General features: G+C 35.7%; 1 protein-coding gene across 1 annotated transcript in view; it reads left to right on the top strand.

Moving 5' to 3' along the window:
• The window catches only part of st7l (suppression of tumorigenicity 7 like), a 17,330-nt gene extending 3,954 nt beyond the window's left edge, over positions 1-13,376 (top strand). The window contains exons 6-15 of the mRNA XM_015402371.1: positions 60-138; positions 1,366-1,454; positions 1,967-2,067; positions 2,155-2,269; positions 2,360-2,432; positions 2,516-2,618; positions 9,767-9,917; positions 10,051-10,143; positions 10,247-10,386; positions 11,912-13,376. Of these exons, the coding sequence (XP_015257857.1) occupies positions 60-138; positions 1,366-1,454; positions 1,967-2,067; positions 2,155-2,269; positions 2,360-2,432; positions 2,516-2,618; positions 9,767-9,917; positions 10,051-10,143; positions 10,247-10,386; positions 11,912-12,007 (1,040 nt within the window). The 3' untranslated portion in view covers positions 12,008-13,376. The remainder of the gene's footprint in view (positions 1-59; positions 139-1,365; positions 1,455-1,966; positions 2,068-2,154; positions 2,270-2,359; positions 2,433-2,515; positions 2,619-9,766; positions 9,918-10,050; positions 10,144-10,246; positions 10,387-11,911) is intronic.
• The last annotated feature ends 403 nt before the right edge of the window (positions 13,377-13,779 follow it).

Below are 13,779 nucleotides of genomic sequence, written 5' to 3'. Positions count from 1 at the left end.
TATACTAAAGAAGATCTTAGAGGTCTTGTGAATAAGCTTTATTTTTTATGTGCCCACAGTGATGCAGAAGGCATGGAGAGAAAGAAATCCTCAGGCCAGGATCAGAGCTGCTTACCAGGCCATAGAAATGAACCATGAGTAAGTTTGGCTCTAACACAGCTGCTTGTCAGGTCTAAGATCACAGATATAAACCTAAAGTAAAAACGAAACTAAACCAATGCAGATCTATCGGATATAGTTTTTTTACATTACGGTTTAAGCCAGACCTAAACTGTACCTAGAATCTGTACCTATGTTATTGGGTTAATAGTTGCAAAAGAGCTGAAACTAACAACTATTTTGCTTATTGATTATTCTGTTGATTATTTTTTGATTAATAATCAAATGGCAAAATTTTGCTTAAAGAAGATTTTATACAGAAGTTAAACCAGAAGCTAAAACTAATACTAAGCTCATTGATCTGTTCTGGCTAGAGCATTTTGATGGATAAAAAAGGTTTTTCATAATGAATGCAACATGTTTTTACATTTTTTAAAACAATTTAGATATGATTATTGTTCTTAGTGCATTCCACTTTTAGCCAATGGCATGTTTTTGAGTCTCTTCTCTCCATTTATGGATTAATTAATTTCTCAGTTAGTTGTTGATTATTCCAATAATCAATCTGTGTAATTGTTTCAGCTCTAATTGCCAGTTTGCTAATTCAAACCTTTTATGCAACTTAAACGAAACATTTGTATCAAAGATCAACAATTTTAAAGCATTTCCAGACTGGTTTGTGAAGTCTGTCTGTTCAGTTGGGATGCATGCAATGATAAAGAAGGATGAAAAAACTAATTTCTATGTAATTCACTGGTGGATCAGCTGTCAGAGCTAATGGTGAGAAGTTAGTTGGTTTTCATCACTGCGCGATGGATTGGTGCAGTACAAAAATGTTGCGAGTGAGACAAAGAATGCTCTGAACCTCCATACAATGTGTTTTTTCACCACGTTTTTTCTCCCACGATGTTTACATTTGATCACTGCTGCACTTTATGAACTGGAAATGTTCATTTCTCTGCTAAGATGCTGCTCATTCACTGTCTAAAAGCTGAACAAAAATAATTTGGTTTGTATACCCTCTGTGTATACAAAATGACAATAAAAATCGCCTTTGTCTAAGGCTCTAAGACTAAGTATGGAAATATTTGTCCAAAAGGCTTCTTTGCATGAGTCTTCTTGAATTTAGGTTTTTCCCTTCATAGGAAGTTTGCCATTTTAAAGTTTTCTTATTGATTACATCTGCATATTGTGGTAGGATAAAATTTTCAGCTTCAAATAGTTTTTTCTCTTTGCTCTTATGTTTTTTTCTGTTTGCATTTATAGATGTGCTGCTGCATATGTGCTTCTAGCAGAAGAAGAAGCTACAACCATCACAGAAGCTGAACGCCTCTTTAGAAAAGCATTGGGTTTTGGTAAGGATGGGCATGTCTTATCATTAGTTCCTGAAATATGATATATTGATATAACATGTTTTTTTTTTTGTTGTTGTTCAATCTTGCTATTTTGTTTGTTTATTTTGTATGGATATCTACTCAAGGACACAAAAAAATTCATTCAATCTGGTTTGTTGATAGGGAACCAAAAAAATTTGGTATGATGATTGATGAAGTCAAATGCAATATAATATGCAATATAGAAAATCTACTGGATTTTTGGAGGACAAACAAATAAGGCTCTTTTTACATGAATGCACGTATGTCAAACTAATCTGTTATATTTTAAGACTTGTTTAATTTATAATGGCAAACTGGGGTTGCTCTTATTTTGACAGTAGACATTTAAACTCAGTATAATAGTTTCTGTTAACCCACTGAGGGATTTCTGCTAATTAACACCTTCTTTAAACTGCTGCTCTGTTTCCATGATATTTAGCTTAGTTATGTTTATACTTTAATATCTGTTATTTTATTCTTGCAACCAACAGCTGGGAAAGATATCAATCTACTGGTTTACATTAAACGCAGACTGGCGATGTGTGCACGCAAATTGGGCCGGATCAAAGAAGCAGTAAAAATGATGAGAGATGTGAGTTTCTGTCTATAGTTATTTAAATGCGTAGTAATATTACAAGGATTTATGGCAGTAATTTTTTTTTTTAAACCGCTTTTTCAGTTAATGAAAGAGTTCCCATTGTTGGGAATGTTAAATATACATGAAAATCTCCTGGAGGCACTTTTGGAGCTCCAGGCATATGCTGATGTTCAGGCTGTCCTGGCAAAATATGATGGTAAGACCAAAAAGAAGATTAACATTTAACAAAAAATAGGGTTATAGTAATTTTGCAACCTCCATAAAACAATTTATGCTTCTCTTGTAGACATCAGTTTGCCAAAATCAGCCACTATATGCTATACATCAGCACTGCTGAAAGCACGAGCAGTTTCAGATAAGTATGTTCCTTTCTGCTGTATATGTATTGTAGATAGCCTAGCCAATTTCCTGTACATGTCATTTAAATTCTACTGTTTTTAAGGTTTTCTCCAGAAGCAGCATCCAGACGAGGGCTGAGCACAGCAGAGATGAATGCTGTGGAGGCGATACACAGAGCTGTTGAGTTCAATCCACATGTGCCAAAGGTAGGGCTCTACAATACGACCATCACTTATATCACTATAAATTTCTTGATTTTGGTCAATACAGTCTAATATCAATATATCGATATGAATTAAATAAAAGGCTCTGAAAAACTGCAAAGACAGACCACAAAGAAAATCCCATGCAAACTTATGACAATTATTTTGCAATGTTTATAAAACCCCTCTAATATAACATTTTTGAAATATTTGCTTAAAAAAAGCAGATAAAACATAAAACCTAGTCCTTAAAGAACACTGAAAATATAGACTATGATGTATATTAGAATTTTGTAAATATGTTCAAAAGTCTGTTCACCGTTATTGAATAAAATTGTCCCTATAAGAAATAAATTTCCGCTACATCTTCTTCTAACTTTACATTAAAACATTTTATTCTGAACTTTAAAAATTTATAATTAAATCAAATTTGTGTACCTGTATTGAATATCTTCATAAATAATTAGATCCACTAGCGTTCTTATAATTTTGTTTTTTTGATACAATTTCAATAACAGTGATCAAGAAAATTACAGCCGACAGGGCTGTCATACTGCAGGTTCACCAGCAGATGTCAGTGTGGGTCTACAAGGCAAAATTTGTCTCAGTTTAGAAAGCCATGTTATACCCATGATGTATCTGCTCCTCACCTTTATTATTTGTTTGCTTGACTTTAACCCTCATTTTACCACTGTTTGAAGAAGTTTGCTTTGAAACACTATATGTAGTCTAATGTGTTTTTCAAGGAATCATATGTCATGATAAAAAAAAAAAAATATATATATATATATATATATATATGGCAAAAAACAGTGCTGCTCAGCGTGGCTTGTTTTACAGTTAAAGCGACTAATAGGGGGGTAAGAAAGTGAAAAAAAAAAAAAAAGTGTTTTATTAAATTGTGATTATGGAGCATATGCAATTAGATGCTCAGCCGTACACATAATATACTTATGTGATTAAAATTGTATTTAAAATGGATTAGCAAAGTTTGTTTTCGTCATTATTGTCCCAAAATAACCGTAAGAAACTTTATTTACTTGTATTGTATATTGCTGTACAAAAACTCATATCAATTTATTCATATCAAAATTTGGACAATAGTGTTGGAAACAAACACTATTGAACAAATCAGTTCAAATCAGATTTGTTCAGTTGAAACAACCGAACAAATCAGTTGTTCATTGTTGGTCTAGTTCACGCTCTCCTCTGCCACATGCCCTTGTGCAATAACTTGATATCCCCTATACTTCTTCCAATCTGCATATTTGTGTATAAATCTGTGCATTTTGACAGGAATGGAAATTTAATTTTAATTTCTTTACTAGCCACTTTGGCCACAAATTTGTCAACCGCAATGTTTCTTTGGTGTAACATACAGGTATGCTTCTTTAAAACTATTCAAGTCAGATCTAATTTTGAAATATCGGGGGTAGCATCATGCTGACGATAGTCCATCCCACCAGTGTAAAATCACATGGTGAATGTCATTAGAATTTTATTTTATTTTTTGCTAGTGGCAGTCGTATGATGGTAATTAAATTACTTTATATGATTTACAAAATCTCGGTTTGCGTTCCAGTCCAGGTAAAGATGATTATGTTGAATGTTACAGCAGTGTGTCCCCATGCCCGCTTTCTGTGAACATCTCCATATTTCAGCTCAGTGTCACTTCAAAAAGTTTGACTGAGACGCTTTCTCCCCCTGAGCAGTCCGTAGCAGGACTCTGCATGCACATTTCTAAAGCTGGAGCTTTTTCAGACGTGTCCGGCAGATGTCTGCTTTGTGTCTCCATTGAGACCGGCGTGATAAAAATCACCATAATCAACAGATTGGGAACAGATCTTGGAGAGAAGTGGAGGAACGCAATGAGGCACTGAAAATTTGGGAAGAAACTGTGCTTTCTTCTTCTACATGTAGTTTGGTGTCGTAAGCTTGCGGTTTGTGATCGTCCCTAGAGTTTGCCAGATTATTTGGTGCAGTTTAAATACAATGGGTAGAAGTCCCATCCATTAAAAATGCTGCATAACCATAATGAACCCTAAGTGTGCCTCGTAAATACACCTTTTATACAAGTACACGTATGTGCTTGTATGTGACAGCTGTTAACATCACATTTCTGACCTACTGCTTATTTTTTCTACTTTTAATGGTAATGGGGGAAGATTAGCAGCAACTAGAAGTCACTTGTGAAAAGTGAACAATATTTTTTCTGATCAAATTGCAACCCGCCACTGTGGCTGGTTCACAGCTACCTCACTGTTAAAATCTACCCTCCCACTTTGCCCTCATTTGCTCAGTAGTGGCTGCAAATGTTCCCCCCTGAAATATAGTGCGATTACACAAATGTGGCTAAAGTGTAATTTTGGTGAAACTAGAAATAGGCGAAATAACTTCATCTTATTGTCCATTTGTTTGTTAGAACAAATTGTATTTTTGTGACTGTTTTTATTTTTTTTTTACTTTAGGTTTACAAGAAAGCAGTACTTATAAAAGCTCTCTGTGGAAACTACAATGGATTAGTGGGGCTTTTTATTTTGTATTTTTCTCAATTTGAACATAAAGGATCGAGTTTTTTTTCTGCGGGTACTGATTGCAGGCTGCTGGTTGGTTCAAAGAAAAAAGAAACTAGTGAATTCCTGTCCCTCAGCCTTAGTGCAAACACCTGCATAGTCAAGTGGGGCTGCTCATAACATTAGTGTGTTATTATTGGGTGTGTTCCAGGTGTGAATTCATGTTATCAGGTGTCAATGAGGTGTTTATGACACAAAATTAAGGAGTTTATGGCCTTTCTAAAAAGTCTTTGAGACTCCGATAATAAGGATTGATGTTTTATTAAATAGTAGCTGAGCTAACAATGCTAATTTTGATACCTAATCCATAGCATTTTTATCTTTTTTTTTTCAACTGGTTAAGAAAAAAATGCTCATAAGTGATTACCCTTTTTTACTTATAATAAAATCTGCCTAAATCGGTGTCAGTTTTGGCTTTTGACACTTTGAATCAGTTTGGTGTATGAAAACCGGAACTAGAGGTACTGAAAGAGTCTGACGAATAAATTGATTGGCATATAATGAATGTGCATAAAAGATTATATCCGCATATCATGCAAGGCTTTATCACAGGAGTTTATTTGGCTGGCCAAAGCCTGTAAAAACTCCTGAGACATTTAACCCACAGACACACATAATTTGGTGAACAGTACACCGTCCTCCTCACATGCAGCTGGTTTCCCTTTTCCTCTCAGACTCTCTTTGTCCATTTCTATTTTCTTTTTCTCCTCCTCATGTCATCTTTTGTTAATCTTTCATTTTTTTCTCCATCTGTCTGCCTATTACATTTAGCCAATGTAGAACTTGCATTTAGGAAACTGACAGCTTTGTAAATACCTCAGAGCTGACTACATTTCTCTGCTACCTAGATCTGCTATACATTTGCATTTCCAAGCCCTTCTGGTAATTTCAGCCCCGTTATTTAGCTAGTTTACCCCATTTCAGACAGCAGTTTTTCATCACACCCCATTTTGGTTGGCGTTCTCTCTTCCAGATTGCCTGTCAGAGCTCAGATGTACGGACTTTTCTTGTTAAAGCTCCAAAATTGGCTATTTGGTTTGAAAATTGAGACAGAGAAAAGGGATTAGGTTCGTATCAAATAAAGATGGATGATGTTTGATTTAGACAGCAAAAATAGAGCTGTTAAAGGAATTGACATGCAGTTGTGGAATTACCCAAATGCTGGAAGGTTTCAGGTGTATTCTTCTTATAGTAATATGAAGTACAGCAGTATTTCCATGTCTTTATGCATTTATTTACAGTGTATTCCCATGAATCATACAGCAGATATAAAACTGATGCCATTGTTCTCTGTGTGTTGGAGGCAAAACAAGCCACAGAAGAAAATCAGAAGGAGCTTATGGGTTATGTTCTGGGCTTATGAGTGCCCCGGGATAAAAGGAGAACACATGAAACTCAATCCCTTCATCAAAGAGGCGGCTGGGACTAAAGAGCCAGACCTCAGAACAGGGGCAGTGCTGAGGGGGTTGTTTGACTGAGGTGTCACCAAGTCTAATGCCATAACATGTGAGGAAGAACAGCTGATCTGCAAGCTTCTCTAAATGGTTAATCTAAAAGACAGAGGAGCCAGGTCTGCATGTCTGCTAAATATGATCAATTCCTTATGAGCAGCCTGGTACTATGGGGCAAGAAAGAGGAAAAGTTAGATAACAGTTCCTTTGCTTCTTCATTGTACAGAAAGATTTGGCTTTTGTTTGATTTTTCCTTCCTTCCTTCCTTCCTTCCTTCCTTCCTTCCTTCCTTCCTTCCTTCCTTGCTTCCTTCCTCACCACTTGATTAGATATATCTTCTAGGTAAAATAAAGTTTGTTTTGTTTTTTGGTTTGTTTAGTTGGTAAAAAAATTAAGACAATTTTAACCTAATGATTTATAGAGACTAGGTTTCAAAGAGTATTCTTTATTGTTATGTTCGTGAACACAAAAGGATAGCATATGACAAGAAATATCAAATGTTATAGAAATTTAGAAGAGGAGGAGGTCTTCCCCGTTTTTGATGATGATAATGAAGATAAACAACCCAGTAAGCAGACAGTTGATCTCTGGTCTAAAACCTTCTTTTTTAAATAGACTTCTCTGTGCGCTTTTTCAGTCTTTGTACATTCACAAATCCAGCTTAAAGTTCCTGACATCTTTTTATGAATAATTAAAAAAATCACAATAGATTAATTTCCAAACGGTCTTATACAAATTCCAAACTTACTATACAACTGAGTTAATGAAAAACCATGATAGTTTAAAAAAAGCATTAGGATTTAAATGCCTTTTGGCATTTCCCTCTCATGTTTTAAATGTAAATAATTATTATTTTGTAAATAATTGGGAGTTAATTTACGTAGCCTCTGTTAGTCATATTGTACCAACCAATCCAAAAGCTTACACAGGGGCAAAGGCATTGGCAACATCAACTTGAGATTTTGCCACAATATTTTTTTTAAAAGTATTGTAATGACACCTAAATGGGCCTTTTTTAGTATGTTTAGCGCAACTGCGTTTAGAGCTGTCATAGCCCCACAGACGAAAGTGAAGCTTTTGCAAAAAACGCTCTAAAAGGCTTCATTAAAAAAAACTCTGACAGTAATTTGGTGTATTTTAAGGCATTATTAGTTGGAATTCATCAGTGTCACAATAAATCCAAATTCCAAAAGCCACATGCACCCATTCCAAGTTCTCTATATGCTAAAATTCAAACAATAATATGCAAATCACTAGTTAACTTAGGTTTTATTACTTTATACAGCAACATGTTACAGGGGGAAGCTAGAAACAAAACCACACCTATTGGGTTACACCTCTTCTCTGCACATTGAGCCACACAGAGAATCAGTAGGTTGTATGCCTAGCACTTTTACATTGGGATGAAGGCTTTTGAATATACAGCATCCTGCATTTTAAGGCCTATGTAACATTTACAACTATGGCAGTCTTGTGCTATGTTTTATTTTAGCGATCAACTAACTCAGGAAAGAGGCTCAAAGCTGTTTGAGTCCCTTCTAGTGGAAAATGAGTGTTGCTTGAAATGATAAACAGGTAAACAAAGTTGCTGCCTGTGAATCTACATCACTGCATCCTGAAAGCCTGCATAGATTTCCATGGGATAGAATTGGGATGTTTTTGGAAAATTTGTTTTAAACTTAAACATATTTTCATGCTTTACTTTGTATTTGTGGTGTATACGGCATTTTAGAGTGTTTTGGGCTAAAATAAATATATTTTGACTTTATTAAAAAAATATATTCATATTTTGCTATCTTTGCCTTGCTGTAAATCAGTCCTTCTGTGTCAAACATGTGGAGATTCTCAACTTAAAGCTACATTTCTTTTATGAACATTGAAATGCAAGGCAGATGTCCAAAAGTATAAAACAGCATTTGTTTCTGGTGCTGCCATAAGGACATGAAAGGCTACAGATGTCTCTCAGCTATATTTGAAAAATGTCTTCTGTACATGCTTCACATTCACATGTTGATCTTCTGTCTCTTTTACAAAGAAAATTCCACCCTAGATGTAACTAAACAAGTTCTATAACTTAGACAACTGTCAAACTAAGAGAAATAAGAAGAGAAGGTGTAGAAAAAAGAAGGATCAGGCTGGGCAGGCTGCGATCCAGGGGGCGAAGGGTGAAGCAGCGCGGTCAGGCTGGTTGGCTGAGCCTCTGACCATGGAGGGGATTAGACAGGATTAACTGTGGGCCAACCTTCCCAAAGTGTCAGTCTAAGATCCAGGGCTCTGTGATGCTGGCCGCCTGGGAATCTAGCCCAGGGGGCCCCCAGCTTCGCACAGGGGTTTTGCTTAGCAGAGTCCCCTGCAACACTTGGCACCGCAGAGGTAGATTACAGAGTGGCAGGTTCATTAAAATGATGGTGGAATCAGCAGCAACGTCTCTAATATCCGTTAATAAATATTTTTTAAATAGAGGTATTAAAGATAAACCTTTATCTACGTTTAAAGAAGCTTGTTCACATTTGTTGCCCATTTACCCAACTGCTGTCAAAAAGGTGGTCAACACTAACTGACTGAATAAATCTATACATTCGGGAAAGAATGGAGGGCTTAGTCGGCCATGTTACACATTCATTATATGCATGTGAAGCACTGTAAGAATAACAACAAAAGGATTAGGAAACTTTGTAAAGTTGCAAAATAAGGCTTTCAACAAAAACCTCAAATGGTGCAAATATATTTTTAGTCTGCAGGGAAATTAGGAGGAGCAGTTGCACCATTAAGCTTCATACCAGACAGTTAAGAATCATTAAAAAAACTGTGAAACTGCATGGAATAAACTCAGACCTCTGAGCAGAAACCTTTATGCAAAGTGCGACAAGCTCAAACTGTGGTTAGATGCTGAGTTCATATTTATTTAATTGGACTCAGTTTTGGTCTTATTTGTTAAGAACTTTTTAAATGTTCAGATGGGAAAAGCTTATAGAGATGATCCCAAAAACGATGTGACTGTGCCGGCCTTTGTTGTTTTTTATTTGTCAAACTTTGTCGCAGACTAAATAATCAAGAAGAATTGAGAAAATGAAAAATAAAAATGCAAGACAGATATTTAACATTACTTTCTGTATCCCATTTACAGTACTTATTAGAGATGAAGAGCCTGATTCTGCCTCCAGAGCATATCTTAAAGAGAGGGGACAGTGAGGCAGTAGCATACGCTTTCTTCCACCTGCAACACTGGAAGAGAGCAGAAGGAGCCTTAAATCTGTTACACTGCACCTGGGAGGGCAGTATGTATCCCTCTACCTATTATTTTTCTGTTATATTGTACCAGTAACACTTTAAAAGTAGCAAAATGTTAACATTTTCCTAATTTCTTATCAAATCTTTATTATAAATAACATAATTATTTCCTCATTCCAGCCTTCCGGATAATTCCTTACCCCCTGGAAAAGGGACACCTGTTCTACCCGTACCCAGGATGCACAGAAACAGCGGATAGAGAACTACTGCCCTGTATGTTAAAGCAACTTTAACCTCCCAGCTGAGCCCAGCTCATATCTGATCCATCAACAAGAGGTTTATAACAATATTCTTTATTTCTCTGACTCTCTTCCAGCTTTTCACGAGGTGTCCGTATACCCAAAGAAAGAGCTTCCCTTCTTCATACTCTTCACAGCAGGCCTTTGCTCTTTCACTGCAATGCTGGCCATGCTCACACATCAGTTTCCTGAGCTTATGGGTGTGTTTGCCAAAGCAGTAAGTAGTACCACACAAATCAGTCAATCCTCAAAGGTCTTTTATGATCAAATATTTTAATTTTGTTGCTTTTTTCCATTTTATTTTTTTAGAAATGCGTCCGTAAACTGTTGCTACTTTAATTGTGAACACCAAAGTTTTAAGCTCCTTTTGCGGTTATCTTCTCCTTTCAGTCTCCTTCGATACAATTAGAGCTTCACAGAAGCCTCAAATTAAAGTTATAGTGGAGGATTTTTCACAAATTTTTAAAAAAGACCCGCCCTTTAAACTTGAAAAAAATAAAATAAAAATTAAATTGCACAGCACTGTACTCGCTCCCGAGAGGGAACACCTATTAAATGCGTGTGAGAGCATGCATGAGCCCATTTCTCCTCGTGCACGCTCTCTTAAAAGGTTCCTGTTTGCATCACTCATACAAGCTTACTTTCCAAAATAAGAGTTGCAATTTTTCCACTATGTCAGACTCACCACCGGTAAGTAAAAATGGGGACGAGCACATAGGACGGCCATACGTAAACATCGCCAGAATGATTGACATTTAGGAGGACAACTTATTTTGATGATCCATCCGGAAAAAGAACATCCTCCACTATACCCTTACGAAACTATAAATGGATGGATGGTTTCCTATTGGATTAATTTGTTACATAAACTGTGACAGTTTTTAGCCCTCATCTACTCCTTGGAGTAGTATTTTGTTTATGATTAACTTGTTTGTTACGTCTAACTTTACTTTGACTTGTGCATTTTCTTATCCTGGATGAAAAGAGGCCAAAGAGAACATGTAGAGACCTTTGCTTTGCTTTGTGAAAACTTGAGTGCAGAGTTTTTCTCAACATCCAGTAGGCCTGGTTTGTGTCATGCTCGGTGAGAAAGCATGAAACTGTTGAGGGAGAATTTCAAAGATTTCCTTTGCCTAATGAGGTGAAACTGCTACTATGACTGCAAATCCATATTTACAGTCTGCAGGCTCCATGATTGACAATAATTGTAAAACTTCCCAAATGATCTTCTTAGCAGTTCTGTTTTCAGAATTATGATTTGATTTTTATATATATATATATATATATATATAAAAAAAGTCCTCTATTTGTTGTATTTCACTTCCCAGGTCTGGGTTATGTAACAGATGCCATAAATAAAGCTTGTTAATTTCCTTCTATTATTTGCCTTTGATACTAAAACACCGCAAGTGAAACTGAACTCTGATTACATCCAGACTTCTTTGTTTTTTTGGAACAGAATACTAATAGCTTTTAGTGTCAAATGTATGTAAGTAAATAAATGCCAGTCATTTATTAGATTAGAAGAATTCAACGCAAATTGTGCTTCTGAAGGCTGATAATGATGTAGTCATAGCTTCATCCTAACTGTGGCTGAATGATTACTGCCTTTACAGGTAGAACTGTTGCCTTCTTGATTATCTTTTGAAAACATATTTTCAGTAAATTGTGGAGATCTTCGACACTAAGAAGCTTCTGACATGATAATTGAAGGCCTATTAATGCTTTTCCTTTACTTTCAGTTCTTCAGCACACTCTTTGCACCGCTGGGCTTCTTTGCAGACAAAATGGAAAACTTCATGCCGTCCAGTTTTTGGCACCAGCTGACTCGGATCTGATCTCATCTTTGTCTCACTCAGTCATTCACACACACACACACCAACACACACACGCTAAATAAAAACACATAAACACCAATCTCACTCAGAATTCTTGGACAAAAAGTGTTTGCTCTCCTGTCTTCAGCATTACCGTCCACTTGCTGCATTGTTACTGATTATATTGGCCAAGATTGTGTCAACACAGCCATAGCACTCCTAAGATGCTCTCTAACGTGGTTCCAGCTGACAGAAGTTTCCTAAAACTGATTTGGTTTATATAGAAGCTATTCTCCCGTCACCTTAGCATCAGTAAGACATCAGACATCATTGTTTTACATCAAGGAGTCACAGTTGGTACAAAAAGACTAAAACTTACATTATTACTCACTTAGTTATTGTCAGGGATAGGTCAAAGGGCAAGTATAGAATTTCTCATATGATGCATCTCATTACAGATCCATAGGCTTTATCAACTAGCTTTTTTTAAGCTAATATTTTAAAATGGTTGATTGATGTACATTAAAATATAACAACAGAAGACCTCCTTAATATACTCCGATTTATCTTTGTTTTTTTGGCAATCCAATACCTCAGTGTACCTCAGTGTACCTCAGAAGCAGTTACTTAGACATGAATTCAGAGCTATATAACTGGGATGAATTCCCTTTTTGTGTTATGAAACAGATTTTACAACATTAATCAATCCTCATATGTCTATTTTTTAGACTCTCTCAAATACTATTGTAACTTTTTAAGATTGTTTTGTTACTTTAATAGTTTAAAACTAAATAAAAAGTAATTTATCCATTTGTAAATTACTCTGCAACCCTTTAGAGCAATCCCATTAAAACTTTGAGGAGAAAAGTGCCTTTGTTAGAATATTATGCCACTGAATAAATCTGATTTAAATTAAACATATGTAGGCAGAAGTATAAACAAACCTAATAGTTATGGTTTTGTTTTAGGATATTGGATAAAGTAACAAGTTCTGCAATGATTTAAAATTGTTTTGTGTACTCTTTCTAAATTGATTAACCAGCCATTCATTCTCTAAACTCGATCTCCTATCATCTATTGGGTGGAAATAATTTAATTGTATTTTTATATTAACGATCCCATACAATAATTGTGTTGCATTCAAGTTGTCAACCTTTAAAAGCTAATGTGAAAAAATATCTGTATTGTACTGCTGAACTAAAGCGAGGCATGCTGAGGGCAGGAGAATGTTTACACAACTGACTACATTTTAATGGGTTGAACTGGAAAAACCTACAATAAATGTCGCTTTACTGTCATGTGTGATGTTTTTCTTTCTATGTCTAAACACATACATACTGAAGGAGGTGTTAACCTCATCTTAGACATATTTCGCCTACCTTCTGTTAAGATTCCTTTATCTTACAGGTTTTATGTTGGCTTATTATAATGCTATTTTTTAAAAGACAAGATAAAAAAGTAGAAGGTAACAAAGACAGATGATCACTACATGTCTTTTTTCAATACAGGAAATATTGGCACTTGAAAGTAATGATTCAGTGCACAACCTTGGGCTCATTTATAAACTAGAAAAGAGTTCATACCGTCTCTAAACATAACATTTTTTGATGGATTGATTACCGAAACAAGGGGTAGGTTACCCGTTTTACTGTAGCTCCACAGGTGTTTTCTGCAAGTGACTTCATATCATCCCTTCCTAGTCATTATTGTGCTGTACTGGATATGGGGATTGCCAAATATTAGCAGCACACAGAGTGTATTCATGTAATAAATCCAGTGCATGTGATCTAGCT

The sequence above is a fragment of the Cyprinodon variegatus genome, unplaced genomic scaffold, assembly GCF_000732505.1.
Source record: "Cyprinodon variegatus isolate N-32 unplaced genomic scaffold, C_variegatus-1.0 Scaffold34, whole genome shotgun sequence".
In the NCBI taxonomy this organism is placed as follows: domain Eukaryota; kingdom Metazoa; phylum Chordata; class Actinopteri; order Cyprinodontiformes; family Cyprinodontidae; genus Cyprinodon; species Cyprinodon variegatus.
The sequence above is the reverse complement of the archived record's forward strand: the minus strand, read 5'-3'. Positions and strand labels throughout refer to the sequence as shown.